We start from the raw sequence: 17,422 nt of genomic DNA, 5'->3' as shown, positions 1-17,422 counted from the left end.
TTTTCTATGGGATTAAGGTCTGGAGACTGGCTAGGCCACACCAGGACCTTAATGTGCTTCTTCTTGAGCCACTCCTTTGTTGCCTTGGCTGTGTGTTTTGGGTCATTGTCATGCTGGAATACCCATCCACGGCCCATTTTCAATGCCCTGGCTGAGGGAAGGAGATTCTCACCCAAGATTTGACGGTACATGGCCCCGTCCATCGTCCCTTTGATGCGGTGAAGTTGTCCTGTCCCCTTAGCAGAAAAACACCCCGAAAGCATAATGTTTCCACCTCCATGTTTGACGGTGGGGATGGTGTTCTTGGGGTCATAGGCAGCATTCCTCCTCCTCCAAACACGGCGAGTTGAGTTGATGCCAAAGAGCTCCATTTTGGTCTAATCTGACCACAACACTTTCACCCAGTTCTCCTCTGAATCATTCAGATGTTCATTGGCAAACTTCAGACGGGCATGTATATGTGCTTTCTTGAGCAGGGGGACCTTGCGGGCGCTGCAGGACTTCAGTCCTTCACGGCGTAGTGTGTTACCAATTGTTTTCTTGGTGACTATGGTCCCAGCTGCCTTGAGATCATTGACAAGACCCTCCCGTGTAGTTCTGGGCTGATTCCTCACCATGATCAGATCAGATCAAATCAAATCAAATTGTATTGGTCACATGAGCCGAATACAACAGGTGCAGACATTACAGTGAAATGCTTACTTACAGCCCTTAACCAACAGTGCATTTATTTTTAACAAAAAAAGTAAAAATAAAACAACAACAAAAAAATGTGTTGAGAAAAAAAAGAGCAGAAGTAAAATAAAATAACAGTAGGGAGGCTATATATACAGGGGGGTACCGGTGCAGAGTCAATGTGCGGGGGCACCGGCTAGTTGAGGTAATATGTACATGTGGGTACAGTTAAAGTGACTATGCATAAATCATTAACAGAGTAGCAGCAGCGTAAAAAGGATGGGGTGGGGGGGCAGTGCAAATAGTCCGGGTAGCCATGATTAGCTGTTCAGGAGTCTTATGGCTTGGGGGTAGAAGCTGTTGAGAAGTCTTTTGGACCTAGACTTGGCACTCCGGTACCGCTTGCCGTGCGGTAGCAGAGAGAACAGTCTATGACTATCATTGCAACTCCACGAGATGAGATCTTGCATGGAGCCCCAGGCCGAAGGAGATTGACAGTTATTTTGTGTTTCTTCCATTTGCGAATAATCGCACCAACTGTTGTTACCTTCTCACCAAGCTGCTTGGCGATGGTCATGTAGCCCATTCCAGCCTTGTGTAGGTCTACAATCTTGTCCCTGACATCCTTGGAGAGCTCTTTGGTCTTGGCCATGGTGGAGAGTTTGGAATCTGATTGATTGATTGCTTCTGTGGACAGGTGTCTTTTATACAGGTAACAAACTGAGATTAGGAGCACTCCAGAAATCTTTCTGATTGAGAGGGGGTCAAATACTTAGTTCCCTCATTAAAATGCAAATCAATTTATAACATTTTTGACATGCGTTTTTCTGGATTTTTTTGTTGTTATTCTGTCTCTCACTGTTCAAATAAACCTACCATTAAAATTATAGACTGATAATTTATTTGTCAGTGGGCAAACGTACAAATTCAGCAGGGGATCAAATACTTTTTTCCCTCACTGTACATAGTTTAACGAGTGTGAGAAGGGAAAACTGAGGATGGATCACAACATTGTAGTTACTCCACAATACTGACCTAATTGACAGAGTGAAAAGAAGGCAGCTGGTACAGAATAGAAAATATTCCAAAACATGCATCCTGCTTGCAACAAGACACTAAAGTAATACTGCAACAAATGTGGCAAAGCAAATCACTTTTTTTCCTGGATACAAAGTGTCATATTTGGGGCAAATCCAATACAACACATTACTTAGTACCACTCTCCATATTTTGAAGCATAGTGCAGGCTGCATGATGTTATGGGTATGCTTGTAATCTTTTCAGGATAAAAAAAAATGGAATGGTGCTAAGCACAGGCAAAATCCTAGAGGAAAACTTGCTTCAGTCTGCTTTCACCTTTCAGCAGGACAATAACCTAAAACACAAGGTCAAATCTACACTGGAGTTGCTTACCAAGAAGACAGGGAATGTTCCTGAGTGGCCGAATTACAGTTTTGACCTAAATCTGCTTGAAAATCTATGGCAAGACTTGAAAGTGGTTGTCTAGCAATGATCAACAATCAATACAAACAAGATCTTTGGTTTACTTTTCCGGATGCAATACTATTGACATACAGCATAACTACGTTGTATGATTTATGAATAACAAAGGGAAATAGGAGATTGACTTTATTCAGTCATTGCGACACCTTTTATAAACTAGTCAACACTTGCAGTTCGGTCGTCAATCAAACCACAGGCCTTTGTGCCCAATTCTGTGGCTGGCTATAGTAGGCCTATGAAACAGGCAAAATAAAATAAATGAATGTGCCACAGTACAATAATTACGTGGATTTCAACTCATAATTACCACTTACATTACATGGGACGTGTAAATTCACTCACAGGAGATGATGCTCGTGTTCTTCCTCCTCCGTGAAATCAAATTCAACTGCAGCCAATCAGAGCGCACAACAATAACACGGATACCGAGAGGCGGGACAGACAGCAGACTGACAAAACCAGCAGTGTCCCTGTCATCGCTCGCTTTGTGGCTGACAGGCGCCTATCCTATCACTAGAAGATGCATATTGTTCATTCTATTGGGAGAAGTCTATACAGACTTTTCTTGCTAGCGAATTGAAGCTTTTAAATGAAAAGAAGCCTAGTTAATCAATTAAGTAGAAAAAGTAGCTGGCTAACAATGAGTCTGAGGCTATTTCGCCAAAGGCCAGCGCTTATGGAAAATACTGCACTCATTTGTGCGCACACACACACGCTACACAAATGCTTTTAGAGTGCGTGTTTGTGAATGTTTGAGTATTTATTATCTCCGGGGGGCTATTCATTGTGTGATTAATTGTTACTCATGGGCTGACTGCACTAACTGTACTAAAATGTATCAAATGTGAAATAGGGGTCCCTCAGGGAAAAAGGTTGGGAACCCCCTGTGTTAGAACATGCTACAAACTGTATTTGCATACTCAAATCATGTTCACCCTCTACCTCATTGTACATTTGTCATGGTACCATAATACGATGCTTGTCTCGTTGCCTGCCACATGCTTGCCTTAGACACGAAAGGCAGGCTCTTCAGTCCCAGCTGGAGAGAGACATTATGTGTACAGTAACCACAGAGTTTGTCTATGGGTGATGTGTCACACTGTATTGTTCAGACTGTGTGTGTTGTGTTTTTCAGTCGGTGGCCAAGACCGGACGGCTGCTTATCAGTCACGAGGCTCCAATCACCGGAGGCTTTGCTGCCGAGATCAGCTCCACAGTGCAAGTAAGTGTGTTTGTGTGTGGTCATGCATGCAGAGGGTTCTATTGGAATCCGAGGTGGCCTTCAGAGGTGAGATGTGGGACGAATTGCACATGGACAGTAGGGTATCTATATCTGTGTGGTTGGGGGTTTGGGTTGAGCTTTCTCGGTTTGAAATGCGAAATGAAATTCAAATGTCTGTCAGTAGGTGTCCTCAGGGTCAGGCAATAAATCTGAGCTTAAGAGGCACTGACATGTCATACTGAAACTCGCTAGACTTTGTCAGTTGAAATTAGTAATATATATTAGATCAAGCCAGTTGAAACTAATACTCAACCTTGTCTGTGGATGAATTTTTGCTCATGGACTGTACTGACTGTGCTGGACGTGTATCCCCTCTCCCTCCCTCCATTTTTCCTGTCCTCCCTCCCTCCCTCCCTCCCTCCCTCTGTCTAATGATGATCAAAGTATGTGCTGTGTTCCCTTCAGGGAGAAAGTGAGAGGGCAGTATTTTTCACCTCCGTGAGCTATTCCTGAGGTATGATTATGACCCTTGTCAGCAGGCGAGTATTCGCTCTTTTTTTCCTACACCACACTCAAAGGTGTCCGGATAATGGCATGCTATGCAGTGTAGGCATTACCTCAAGTAGATGCCCTGTGTGTCTGCATCAGCACTGGTGTAGCGCTGAGATGAGGGCCCTGGAATTGGTCCTTCTCATCTCCCTTGCTGTCACTCATGTTGTTGTTGTTATCCGCAGACCTGCTTATTGGTAGGGTTAATGGTCTATGAGTCATACCAATGTTTTCACATGTTTTGTGTCCCGAGGTAACCAGACTTATTTTTAGTCATGAACTAAGGTTTTAAACGGACCGCCATGCTCCATTGTTGAATGTGAGAAAGCATATGATGAATATAACTATTTATAGCATTTAATACTTCGTTTTTTATGTGTAGAGCCATTAGCTTTATGAGCTTTGTGTATGATAAGGTATTGTTGAGACTGCTTTCATCTCGCGCTAAATGAATCCTCAACCACTACTGACATAATAAATGATCACAAACATTTGCACCTCATGTCTAATGTCTAAGTGTATCCAGGTGTTTGTCCCCCCAAGAGCAGGGAAAACACACACACTCTCATGGCCTAGTTCCCTTGGCAACTTGACAGTTCTAGCTCTGGAGGGCCCACTTGCCCCCTGTCCAGATGGCCCAAGAGTGGCGGTCAGTACTGCGACTCGCCGGACTGTGGTGACTCACCTGGTAATAACTGGGATGTGGCGTGGGTTCCGTGCTGATAATGCGATGAAACAGAAAAGGTGCTAAAAATAGGGCTTTTAGTAGGAAGGTGCTGAGCTGTCGGACCTGGATCAAGCCTCTGGGAACTACAATAACAACGACAACAACAACGTATCAAGTGCTCTCAAGGGAACGACCAGAAAGGGAGACCTAAACCACCCCTTAGCAAGAGTCAAGAGCAGAGATGAAGACCTGCAGCACCAGAGCTTAGAGCAGAGAGGGAGACCTGCACCACACCTCACCACCAAAGTCAAAAGCAGAGAGGGAGACCTGCACCACACCTCACCACCAAAGTCAAAAGCAGAGGGAGACATGCACCACACCTCACCACCAAAGTCAAAAGCAGAGGGAGACATGCACCACACCTCACCACCAGAGTCAAAAGCAGAGGGAGACATGCACCACACCTCACCACCAAAGTCAAAAGCAGAGGGAGACATGCACCACACCTCACCACCAGAGTCAAAAGCAGAGGGAGACATGCACCACACCTCACCACCAAAGTCAAAAGCAGAGAGGGAGACCTACACCACACCTCACCACCAAAGTCAAAAGCAGAGGGAGACATGCACCACACCTCACCACCAAAGTCAAAAGCAGAGGGAGACATGCACCACACCTCACCACCAAAGTCAAAAGCAGAGGGAGACATGCACCACACCTCACCACCAGAGTCAAAAGCAGAGAGGGAGACCTGCAACATTCAGGGGCACAGGGCGGGAATTAAGGCCTGTGATACAAATGGGTTACTACATTTTACATTTTAGTCATTTAGCAGACGCTCTTATCCAGAGCGACTTACAGGTAGTGAGTGCATAATTTTTTTTTTTTTCATACTGGCCCCGCGTGGGAATCGAACCCACAACCCTGGCGTTGAATGCTCAGCTGTCAGAGTCCAGGACTCCTTTATGTGAAATATACATTGAACAATTTGCAAATAGATTTTCTTAGAACTGACATGGCTTAGAGAATGCCTTGATTTACCCACCCTGGAGCTTGTTGTTTAATTTGGACTGTTGAAGAATAAATAATTTAAATCAGGCCGTCACTAGGCTTATCCCAACGTTCAGCTGTTTTGTCTTAGCTAATTCTCAGCTGTTTTGTTATCTGGCTTTGAGCCGTGTGCAAAACTCTTTCCACCCCTTTCCATGTTTTAAAGTGACTCTAGGAGTGGCTGTACATAATGGTTCTGTCAATGTATTATGTCTGGACAGGAGGGCGAAACTAAAGGATAATCAGGTCAAAACCAACTGCCTCAGGGCAGTGTGAGCACGGTCCAATTATGAATTAGTTTGACTTTCTTTCAAATTTGGAACAGCAGTTAAGGGTTTGAAAGTTTCCATTCGGTGGATTGGCTGCACCTCACAAACGATGCCGTGTCATTGTTTGCCTTGAAATAAGGTGTTGTCATTGACTGACCTCATCAGAGCTTCTCTGCTGACTTGCAATGGATCTCAGGGATACAAAGAGTGCCATGGTGAACTCTCTCATATTACTGTTCATACAGCTTTGTGACAATTAACAAATGGACCTCACTGTGCTACATATAGTATTTATAGGCTAGACCCCTGGGATTGGACCGTACAGTAGAGGCTGTGCTTACAATCAACACTGTGACTTTAAGTCTCTGTTTCACACTATAGACGGAAGTACACTTAGGGATGAAGCTTTACTTGAGATACACAAGCAAAACTAGAGTTTCCATATTATTATTTATTTATTTATTTATTTATTTATTGAGTAACAGTTCATGCTGCATCTCCCCAGTCACTGCAAACAGCAAACCCGGACTATACACTGCCTTTGGTCCTGTAACCTTTGCTGTAGACCTACCACAGCTTTCAGACACGTTGGAATCATCCACTCTTTTTGCTCTGCCGAGTTCTTTCCGTTATTTGTGTGTAATGGGAATGGAGTGGAGTCCAGCATCGAACCCAACGCTGACCGCTGAGCTGTGGTAGTACTGGTCCGGGCCTCACATCAAAGATGGCCGTCTTCCATTCCGGCCCAGTTGGGGTTAGTCGAAGATGAAGGCCTGCGTTTTTCTGCCATAAATGCCTTCCGAATCAGAACCAGAACCCTTGTTTGGCTGTCAGGCCGTTTAAAGAAGGCTGGTTTGTTTCCTCAGGCGCTGTTTTTCTGTGCCATCCACTGTAAAACCATGGCTGGATGCCCCTTGTCTCTCTCCCTCACAGGATACACTGATCCCCTTCAAAAGGGATGTGTTTACGGAAGTGGCCTGTTAGGCTACACACACTGAGGAAAGTGAAATTGGATAGCCTAAAGGCTGTGGCAGAATATGGACATGATGTATCGCTCCATGTTCTCTTTTTTGCCAGTTGATGGGTTGAATGGCCACATTCTAGCTTGAAACCCTCTTTGGCCAGTATGGGTATTAATTCATCCATACTGGTCTATCCTTTACCTGTAGAGGTAGATTTGAATCTAAATTGCAAGGAATTTCCCCAAATTTGACCTTAAACAGGATGATCAGAGAATGTGTGATTCAATTTTCCTTCCAGGAAGTTGCTGAGTAAGTAACACAGGAAGTCTATAATGAACTCCTCCAATCAGTCTCTAAAAGCTTCCAGTGTTGATGAACCCACTATCTACAGCGGTCTTTGAACCCTCTGAAACCATTGTTCATATGGAAGCAAACAAACAAATACTTTTAAGATCAAAATCTAGATGGATTTTCCAAGATGTCTTAAGAAATAAATATATATACATTTTGGACACACCTACTCATTCGAGGGTTTTTCTTTATTTTTTACTATTTTTTACATTGTAGAATAATAGTGAAGACATCAAAACTATGAAAGAGCACATATGGAATCATGTAGTAACCAAAGAAGTGTTAAACAAATCAAAATATGTTTTATATTTGAGATTCTTCAAATAACCACCCTTTGCCTTGATGACAGCTTTGCACACTCTTCCACAACCTTCCCACAATAAGTTGGGTGAATTTTGGCCCATTCCTCCTGACAGAGCTGGTGTAACTGAGTCAGGTTTGTAGGCCTCATTGCTTTCACACTCTTTTTCAGTTCTGCCCACAACTTTTCTATAGGATTGAGGTCAGGTCTTTGTGATGGTCACTCCAATACCTTGACTTTGTTGTCCTTAAGCCATTTTGCCACAACTTTGGAAGTAGCTTGGGGTCATTGTCCATTTGGAAGACCCATTTAAGACCAAGCTTTAACTTCCTGACTGATATCTTGAGATGTTGCTTCAATATATCCACATAATTTTCCTTCCTCATGATGACATCTATTTTGTGAAGTGCACCAGTCCCACCAAGCACCCCCACAGCATGATGCTGCCACCCCTGTGCTTCACGTTTGGGATGGTGTTCTTTGGCTTGCAAGCAACCCCCTTTTTCCTCCAAACATAACGATGGTCATTATGGCCAAACAGTTCTATTTTTGTTTTATCAGCCCAGAGGACATTTCTCCAAAAACTATGATCTTTGTCCCCATGTGCAGTTGCAAACCGTAGTCTGGCTTTTTTATGGAGGTTTTGGAGCAGTGGCTTCTTCCTTGCTGAGCGACCTTTCAGGTTATGTCGATATAGGACTAATTTTACTGTGGATATAGATACTTTTGTGCCTGTTTCCTCCAGCATCTTCACAAGGTCCTTTGCTATTATTCTGGGATTGATTTGTACTTTTCGTACCAAAGTACGTTCATCTCTAGGAGACAGAACGCGTCTCCTTCCTGAGCGGTATGACGGCTGCGTGGTCCCATGGTGTTTATACTTGCGTAATATTGTTTGTACAGATGAATGTGGTACCTTCAGGCGTTTGGAAATTACTCCCAAGGATAAACCAGACTTGTGGAGGTCTACCATTTTTGTCTGATTTATTTTGATTTTCCCATGATGTCAAGCAAAGAGGCACTGAGTTTGAAGGTAGGCCTTGAGATACATCCACAGGTACACCTCCAATTGACTCAAATTATGTCAATTAGCCTATCAAAAGCTTCTAAAGCCATGACATCATTTTCTGGAATTTTCCAAGCTGTTTAAAGGCACAGTCAACTTAGTGTATGTAGACTTCTGACCCTCTGGAATTGTGATACAGTGAATATTAAGTGAAATAATCTGTCTGTAAACAATTGTTGGAAAAATTACTTGTGTCATGATCAAAGTAGATGTCCTAACCGACTTGCCAAAACTATAGTTTGTTAACAAGACATTTGTGGAGTGGTTGAAAAACAAGTTTTAATGACTCCAACCTAATTATATGTAAATCTACAACTTCAACTGTACATAGTTCTGATGATTATGTTGAAATTGGATTGATGTAACAACCTGTTTAGTCAGGTTACGTCAATGTTTACAACGCTGGTTCAAATTAGATCAAAACAGAACTGGTTGATTTCTTTTTTCAAATCCAATGTATTTTTCACATTGATTCCATACACAATACAATTACAAATTATGTTGAAACAACGTTGATTCAACTAGTGTGTGCCCAGAGGGCAGTGTGTGATTTGTCATTGTCGGTAGTCCCATTTGGTAATATTGGAATTACCATGTCACCCTGGAGTGACTGTATTCCCCAATCTGTGTCTGCCGCTGACAAACTCTGTTTCCGTGTGACAGGAGGCAAAACGCGCAACTGCAAATCTAAACCCCCGCCGGTTGGTATTTTTCAATCTTGCCTCCTCAAGAGATGCAGTCCGTAGTTTGTCCTGCCATTTTGTCATATTTATATGCTGACATTTAAGTCAGATTGCATATAATGATGTGTTTTCTCCAAAGATAAACAGCGATTTGAGTGAAATCTGAGTTATGTGGCACTTCACCATTTAGCTGTGGTGACAAGCAACCAGACTGTTCTTTCCTCCTGCTTCCAGTAAGTGTATTTAGAGGAGATTACAGTTTGGAATCTGACAGGAAAAAGCCTTTAGTACTGTCTATGTCTGCCTGTGAATCGTAGACTGTCTCATGAGCCGTTCTCCGTTAATGCTCTGCATTCTAGACACACAGATGGTCCTCTATCATGACTCTGAAATGACAGTAAATTGGGAGAGATGGACCAGGCTATATGGCCTATGCTACATGTTTTGATTCTTTCAAAAAAGTCTTAAAGGATTTATCCCACTTCTGATCTAACTCTACAAAAATGCAGGCCTGACCAGACTCATCTTATTTGTTTTAAGCTTCATCTTCATGATTAAGTGTGATGTCAATCTGTCACTGAAGTCCACTGCAGGCCCCCTCCAGCCGCCACACAAGTGTCTGCCTGTTACACTGTTAAACCCCTAGCCCCCAGGACCAGGAATAGCTCTCCACTGAGCAACATGACAAGGAAACCTGTTCAGAGAATGCAATTAGTCATCGCAGCTCAAATGTTTTATTTTCCTGCCACTGCCAGACATTGGGAGTGTCCTTTATGAGCGTTTTGTATCAAGAAAATCATCCACCCAAGTGTTGAAGCGCTATTAAAGTTATTTAAGACTGAGAAAAACTCTAATTATGGGCTTATAAGATTTTGACCTTACAGACGCTAAATTGATTCACGTTCTTTCCCCAACTACGTGCAATGGGTGAATAGAGATATTTGAATATAGAATATGGGAACTTATGGTCTTATACATACAATGCATCATGCCTAGTCTCCCAGCTCTGCCCTAGACTGTTGGAGGGGACAGAAGGAAATCTCCACAGAAACCGTTTGGCCCACTTGGCCAAGGAGAGGCAGGCGGGCTGGGGTTGGATGGGGAGGGGATGCTGGCTGGCACTAGCTGCGGGCATCCATTAAGGCTAATCACCACTAATTAGCGAGGCGGAGCGGGGCTGCCTGTTGTGGGCTGAGTACTGCCCCCCTCCCCCCCGCTTTATACACTACAGTGGACCATGAGCCATACACATGAGCACATCACTTTCCCTGCATACTGTAAACCTCTAAAAAACAGAATTGCTTGTAACACTGATTTATGACATCCGTTGTACCACAGTGGTAATGGTGTGTACTGCGTATGTATTCCTGTCTCGTGGTACAGCAAACCCTTATGACCCAGAGGACCATTTTGTCTGTCTGCTAATTCCCTTTTAACAAATCAAAGCATCCTGAGACCTGCTGGCAATGCTAAAGCTATAGCTGTGAATTAGACCCGGCGGGCCTGGCATGGTACTGGCTCTCTGTTGTGTTTTTACAGCCTGTGAAATAAGGCAACGCACTAAGGCTTTCTCATGGAGCCTGACGTTCTCCTGAACCCTGCCAGATGTTTTGGAGGAGATGAAAAACATATTACTGCAGAAACATGCAAATACAACACAATGTCCAAAGAGTATGGCTTGCCTTCGTTTAGCTAGGGGTCTGCAAAATATTTGATAAAAGCTAAATGACTAACATTCCCTACTCGTTTTTGTCTCCGTTTTCAAGTTTGTGACTGATTTCTCTTGTGTAGGTTTGATTGGGTGGGCTGTGAGCACACGTCACATTAAAACTGAAAGAGAGTATTGTGTGTGTGTGTGTGTGTCTGTGAATTCTAGTTACTAAGACCTAATGGTTCATTTGGCTCAGCGATGGCTGTTCTCCCCTGTGGAGGCTATTGGCTTCTCCATCGCATTCAGATGCTGTGGGAGGAGGTCAAAAGCCAATCGAGACATGAGTGGTTGCTAGTTTTCCAGCGCTGCTTAAACACAAGCTGTGCATTTGCCAGCTCTGAGCTGGGATTTTAAATAAGCCATTTGTCTCCAACTCTTAAGGGTGGTGTACCAACTTAGCTAGCTGAATAAACTAAGTTAGTCTATTCCTAGAAAACATTGAACCGCTGTAGTTTACAACAAATATCGTTTCTGAGGTGGAAGTTGGGAGAGTTATATTTGGGTGTTTCAGTGAAACGTAAGTGAGGGAGGCCCCGCTCTCTCGCTTTCCCAGATGTTTAGTTAATTTCATTCTGATCTCCCTTGCATTATTGTAGCCATTTTCTGTAGCCTGTCAACTATGCCTCTGTCTATCCCTGTTCTCTCCTCTCCACACAGGCTATACAAACGCCTCGCACCGCGTGGCTGCTGCCTCTCTAACCTGGTGGTCACTGCACGCACGACCCAGGTGAAGTTCCAGGTCTCCGGCAGCCTCTGGAACTGCCGTTCTGCGGCCAACAAGGCAGAGTTCATCTCAGCCTATGCTACCCTCCAGTCCCTCGACTTCTTGGCGCTGACGGAAACATGGATTACCACTGAAAACACTGCTACTCCTACTGCTCTCTCCTCGTCTGACCATGTGTTCTCGCATACCCCGAGAGCATCTGGTCAGCGGGGTGGTGGAACAGGAATCCTCATCTCTCCCAAGTGGACATTCTCTCTTTTTCCCCTGACCCATCTGTCTATCTCCTCATTTGAATGCCATACTGTCACAGTCACTAGCCCATTCAAGCTTAACATCCTTGTCATTTATCGCCCTCCAGGTTCCCTTGGAGAGTTCATCAATGAGCTTGACGCCTTGATAAGTTCCTTTCCTGAGGATGGCTCACCCCTCACAGTTCTGGGTGACTTCAACCTCCCTACGTCTACCTTTGACTCATTTCTCTCTTCCTCCTCCTTTCCACTCCTCTCCTCTTTTGACCTCACCCTCTCACCGTCCCCCCCTACTCACAAGGCAGGCAATACGCTTGACCTCATCTTTACTAGATGCTGTTCTTCTACTAATCTCACTGCATGTCCCCTCCAAGTCTCCGACCACTACTTTGTATCCTTTTCTCTCTCGCTCTCCTCCAACACTACTCACTCTGCCCCTACTCAGATGGTAATGCGCCGTCGCAACCTTCGCTCTCTCTCTCCCGCTACTCTCTCCTCTTCCATCCTATCATCTCTTCCCTCTGCTCAATCCTTCTCCCTCCAATCTCCTGATTCTGCCTCCTCAATCCTCCCTTTCTGCATCCTTTGACTCTCTGTCCCCTATCCTCCCGGCCGGCTCGGTCCGCCCCTCCTGCTCCGTGGCTTGACGATTCATTGCGAGCTCACAGTACAGGGCTCCGGGCAGCCGAGCGGAAATGGAGGAAAACTAGACTGGCATCTCTTCACTCACTCAATTTTCTTCATCTGTTTCTGCTGCTAAAGCCACTTTCTACCACTCTAAATTCCAAGCATCTGCCTCTAACCCTAGGAAGCTCTTTGCCTCCTTCTCCTCCCTGCTGAATCCACCTCCTCCTCCCCCCCCCTCCTCCCTCTCTGTGGATGACTTCGTCAACCATTTTGAAAAGAAGGTTGATGACATCCAATCCTCGTTTGTTAAGTCAAATGACACTGCTGGTCCTGCTCACACTGCCCTACCCTATGCTTTGACTTCTTTCTCCCCTCTCTCTCTCCAGATGAAATCTTGCGACTTGTGACGGCCGGCCGCCCAACAACCTGCCCGCTTGACCCTATCCCCTCCTCTCTTCTCCAGACCATCTCCAGTGACCTTCTCCCTTACCTCACCTCGCTCATCAACTCATCCTTGACCGCTGGCTATGTCCCTTCCGTCTTCAAGAGAGCGAGAGTTGCACCCCTTCTCAAAAAACCAACACTCGATCCCTCTGATGTCAACAACTACAGACCAGTATCCCTTCTTTCTTTTCTCTCCAAAACTCTTGAGCGTGCCGTCTTTAGCCAACTCTCTTGCTATCTCTCTCAGAATGACCTTCTTGATCCAAACCAGTCAGGTTTCAAGACTGGTCATTCAACTGAGACTGCTCTTCTCTGTGTCACGGAGGCTCTCCGCACTGCTAAAGCTAACTCTCTCTCCTCTGCTCCTGTCTGCTGCCTTTGATACTGTGAACCATCAGATCCTCCTCTCCACCCTCTCCGAGTTGGGCATCTCCGGCGCGGCTCACTCTTGGATTGCGTCCTACCTGACCGGTCGCTCCTACCAAGTGGCGTGGCGAGAATCTGTCTCCGCACCACGTGCTCTCACCACTGGTGTCCCCCAGGGCTCAGTTCTAGGCCCTCTCCTATTCTCGCTATACACCAAGTCACTTGGCTCTGTCATATCCTCACATGGCCTCTCCTATCATTGCTACGCAGACGACACACAACTAATCTTCTCCTTTCCCCCTTCTGATAACCAGGTGGCGAATCGCATCTCTGCATGTCTGGCAGACATATCAGTGTGGATGACGGATCACCACCTCAAGTTGAACCTCGGCAAGATGGAGCTGCTCTTCCTCCCGGGGAAGGACTGCCCGTTCCATGATCTCGCCATCACGGTTGACAACTCCGTTGTGTCCTCCTCCCAGAGTGCGAAGAGCCTTGGCGTGACCCTGGACAACACCCTGTCGTTCTCCGCTAACATCAAGGCGGTGACCCGATCCTGTAGGTTCATGCTCTACAACATTCGGAGAGTACGACCCTGCCTTACACAGGAAGCGGCACAGGTCCTAATCCAGGCACTTGTCATCTCCCGTCTGGATTACTGCAACTCGCTGTTGGCTGGGCTCCCTGCCTGTGCCATTAAACCCCTAAAACTCATCCAGAATGCCGCAGCCCGTCTGGTGTTCAACCTTCCCAATTTCTCTCACGTCACCCCGCTCCTCCGCACACTCCACTGGCTTCCAGTTGAAGCTCGCATCTGCTACAAGACCATGGTGCTTGCCTACGGAGCTGTGAGGGGAACGGCACCTCCGTACCTTCAGGCTCTGATCAGTCCCTACACCCAAACGAGGGCATTGCGTTCATCCACCTCTGGCCTGCTGGCCCCCCTACCTCTGCGGAAGCACAGTTCCCGCTCAGCCCAGTCAAAACTGTTCGCTGCTCTGGCACCCCACTGGTGGAACAAGCTCCCTCACGACGCCAAGACAACGGAGTCACTCACCACCGTCCGGAGACACTTGAAACCCCACCTCTTTAAGGAATACCTGGGATAGGATAAAGTAATCCTTCTACGCCCCCTTACCCCACCCCCCAAAAAAACAACAACAAAAAAAACATATTGTAAAGTGGTTATCCCACTGGCTATAAGGTGAATGCACCAATTTGTAAGTCGCTCTGGATAAGAGCGTCTGCTAAATGACGTAAATGTAAATGTAAATTACAAAAAGCTGTTAGCAATGTTACAGTGAAGCATTTCTAGTGTTACTGTGGCTACAGGCATGACAGTGAAACTGATTCCACTCCACTGTCTCTCTGTCAAGCACAGAACAGGGGCCTAGCGTTTTTCCTGGTCAGGTTATGTGGTCAAGAAAAACTCTGGCCATATGTGTGTACCGCAAAGTCAGATAAACAGTTGCATTAACTGGGTCATGTTTAGGCACAAGAAGGATGGAAACCTAGTAAAACGGGGAGGTACTATTTGAACTTGTCTGACTATAAATACTTTCCAACGGTATGCCCTAATAAATACGAATTGTTGCGAATACCCAAACACCTGCGGAGCCTGTCGTCCATGTCCAAAAGGGATGTGATGTGTGACTGCTGAGATGCAGAGTGAGACTGACCACGTACCTGTTGTGTCTCTGTGTGTCCACAGGAGGAGTGCTTCCTCAACCTAGAGGCGCCCATCGCTAGAGTCTGCGGTTACGACACTCCCTTTCCTCACATTTTCGAACCCTTCTACATCCCAGACAAGTGGAAGTGCTTTGACGCCGTCAAGAAGTTGATCAGCTACTGATCTCCAACTACTGATCCCCAGGTGAGTACCACGTTGGAAATGGATGTGTTGTCTGTCCTCTGGGGTTTGTAGTTTTTAACTGTGCAACTTTGTGAACCCTCCAAAAGAAATAAATCAAGACCATATGTTCACCTCCAACCACTTTTTAACATGGATTCATAAAGAACAATGAAGATTATATCAGAAGCCTTATATCAGGTCTGCGTTCAGGAGTTGCAATGTTCTGGAATGTTGCCAATAGAAATGTATTTTGTAGAGCTGACATGATTCCCTATTTGACATGACTGAGGAACACGCCTGTTCTGCATGATATATTTCTATCTGAAAAATCTAACATTACACCCCACTGAACGCAATCCTGATGTCTGTGCTACTTGCAATTGTCCTCAAACATCTCACTATGGCTGCCTGACAACCCATCTAGATTTAATGATTATGGTTCGTGTCTCCAATTGAACTTGTGTAGCTCCATGCTGTTATTTTATAGTTTGTGTATTGCAAATTATTATCTTTATTTGTGGCAGAATTGATGAATAATTCACAGTGAAATGGAGAGCGCTGTCATCATTCGCCTCGATCGGCTGTGTTTAATCCCCTTTTTAATTGCCTGTGTCGTTTTGAGCACCAGGTTGTAAAAACGAGCCTGGGAAGAAGTCAATAAAGGGATGGTAAATTGAATTCTACAGGAGTCAACCCCCGCCTTTCTCTCGCTCTCGCTCTCCCTCTCCCTCTCCCTCTGCTATGTCAAGTAAGATATCTGGACTGACGTACTGAACCTTTCTCTTCTTATTATTCTTCCCAGAGCCACCTCTCGGAGGACCTAGTCTCAGAGTTCTCCCTCGCCATTGTTCTCACCAATGGACATCATCCAGAAAAATACACTTTGTCGGCCATCCAATCAGGAAGCAGCATCCAGACGGGGCTCTTGGTCCTCTGTGTGCAAGCACAGACTGTTACTTCTGGTTTAGTGAACCTTTTCTGTAAATGGGGGACTCTCTTACTACTGTACGCTTTCTAGCTTCCATGGTCAATCAGACCCACACAGACAGTTTCACAAACACTAATGTGAGTACCAGTGAGTGTTATTCTATAGGAACTCTGACTGTTAGAATAGTTGAATGTCTCTCTGCCCCAGTCTTCCCCGTTTGATTTTACTCTTTGAATGACTCTTTGCCTTTCTAATCTTAGTTTTCTTTGTTGACTGTACTAAAAATAATGGACCTGTGGTTTTTAATGAAAATAAAGTAATTGACCTTGCAGTGGTACATCGGCCTCATTATGTTTGACTGTTTTTTTTTAAAGGGCCAATCTGAAGTAGCTACATCCATTTTTTTTACTTAGAAATGAATGATATGTACCCATTGATTCTTGAAGAATATAACTTATAAATGTCTCATCAGTTCAACAGTTGTAACCCATCAAAACCCACAATATAAGCTTGTTTTACTACAATGTTTATAAACACAGTCAATGTAAACAAACACTCAATAGCCTCAAAACATGGTTACAATCATTTTATATCATGGATGGTCAGCATCCATAGCTATCTGAATTTGAGTGGTTACATTTCTCCAGCCCCATCCCTCAGCTTTTTGGCGAAACAGTGGCGGGGAGGGTGCTTTGTTATTGTTTCAACTGCTGATTTCCACTTTAATGTCTTGATGGTTTTCATAGCTGAGATGGTAAAGTTTATACTGGTTAATACAACTTTATAATGAAGCTATGGAGGTGACCTTTGAGAATAGTTGAGTAAAGTCTACCGAATCTGTTGTGGAATACCTCATCTGGGTTGTGCTCATTACGTTTACATTTACATTTACGTCATTTAGCAGATGCTCTTATCCAGAGCGACTTACAAATTGGTGCATTCACCTTATAGCCAGTGGGATAACCACTTTACAATATGTTTATTTTTTTTTGGGGGGGGGGTAGAAGGATTACTTTATCCTATCCCAGGTATTCCTTAAAGAGGTGGGGTTTCAAGTGTCTCCGGAAGGTGGTGAGTGACTCCGCTGTCCTGGCGTCGTGAGGGAGCTTGTTCCACCATTGGGGTGCCAGAGCAGCGAACAGTTTTGACTGGGCTGAGCGGGAACTGTGCTTCCGCAGAGGTAGGGGGGCCAGCAGGCCAGAGGTGGATGAACGCAATGCCCTC

At 45.0% G+C, this 17,422-nt stretch overlaps 1 protein-coding gene across 1 annotated transcript in view; it reads left to right on the top strand.

Moving 5' to 3' along the window:
- Positions 1 to 16,527, top strand: part of LOC121558609 (2-oxoisovalerate dehydrogenase subunit beta, mitochondrial) — an 89,867-nt gene extending 73,340 nt beyond the window's left edge. Inside the window, exons 9-11 of the mRNA XM_041871995.2 lie at positions 3,314 to 3,400; positions 15,130 to 15,291; positions 16,073 to 16,527. Of these exons, the coding sequence (XP_041727929.1) occupies positions 3,314 to 3,400; positions 15,130 to 15,270 (228 nt within the window). The 3' untranslated portion in view covers positions 15,271 to 15,291; positions 16,073 to 16,527. The remainder of the gene's footprint in view (positions 1 to 3,313; positions 3,401 to 15,129; positions 15,292 to 16,072) is intronic.
- The last annotated feature ends 895 nt before the right edge of the window (positions 16,528 to 17,422 follow it).

Source organism: Coregonus clupeaformis, chromosome 17, assembly GCF_020615455.1.
Source record: "Coregonus clupeaformis isolate EN_2021a chromosome 17, ASM2061545v1, whole genome shotgun sequence".
Lineage (NCBI taxonomy): Eukaryota > Metazoa > Chordata > Actinopteri > Salmoniformes > Salmonidae > Coregonus > Coregonus clupeaformis.
The sequence above is the reverse complement of the archived record's forward strand: the minus strand, read 5'-3'. Positions and strand labels throughout refer to the sequence as shown.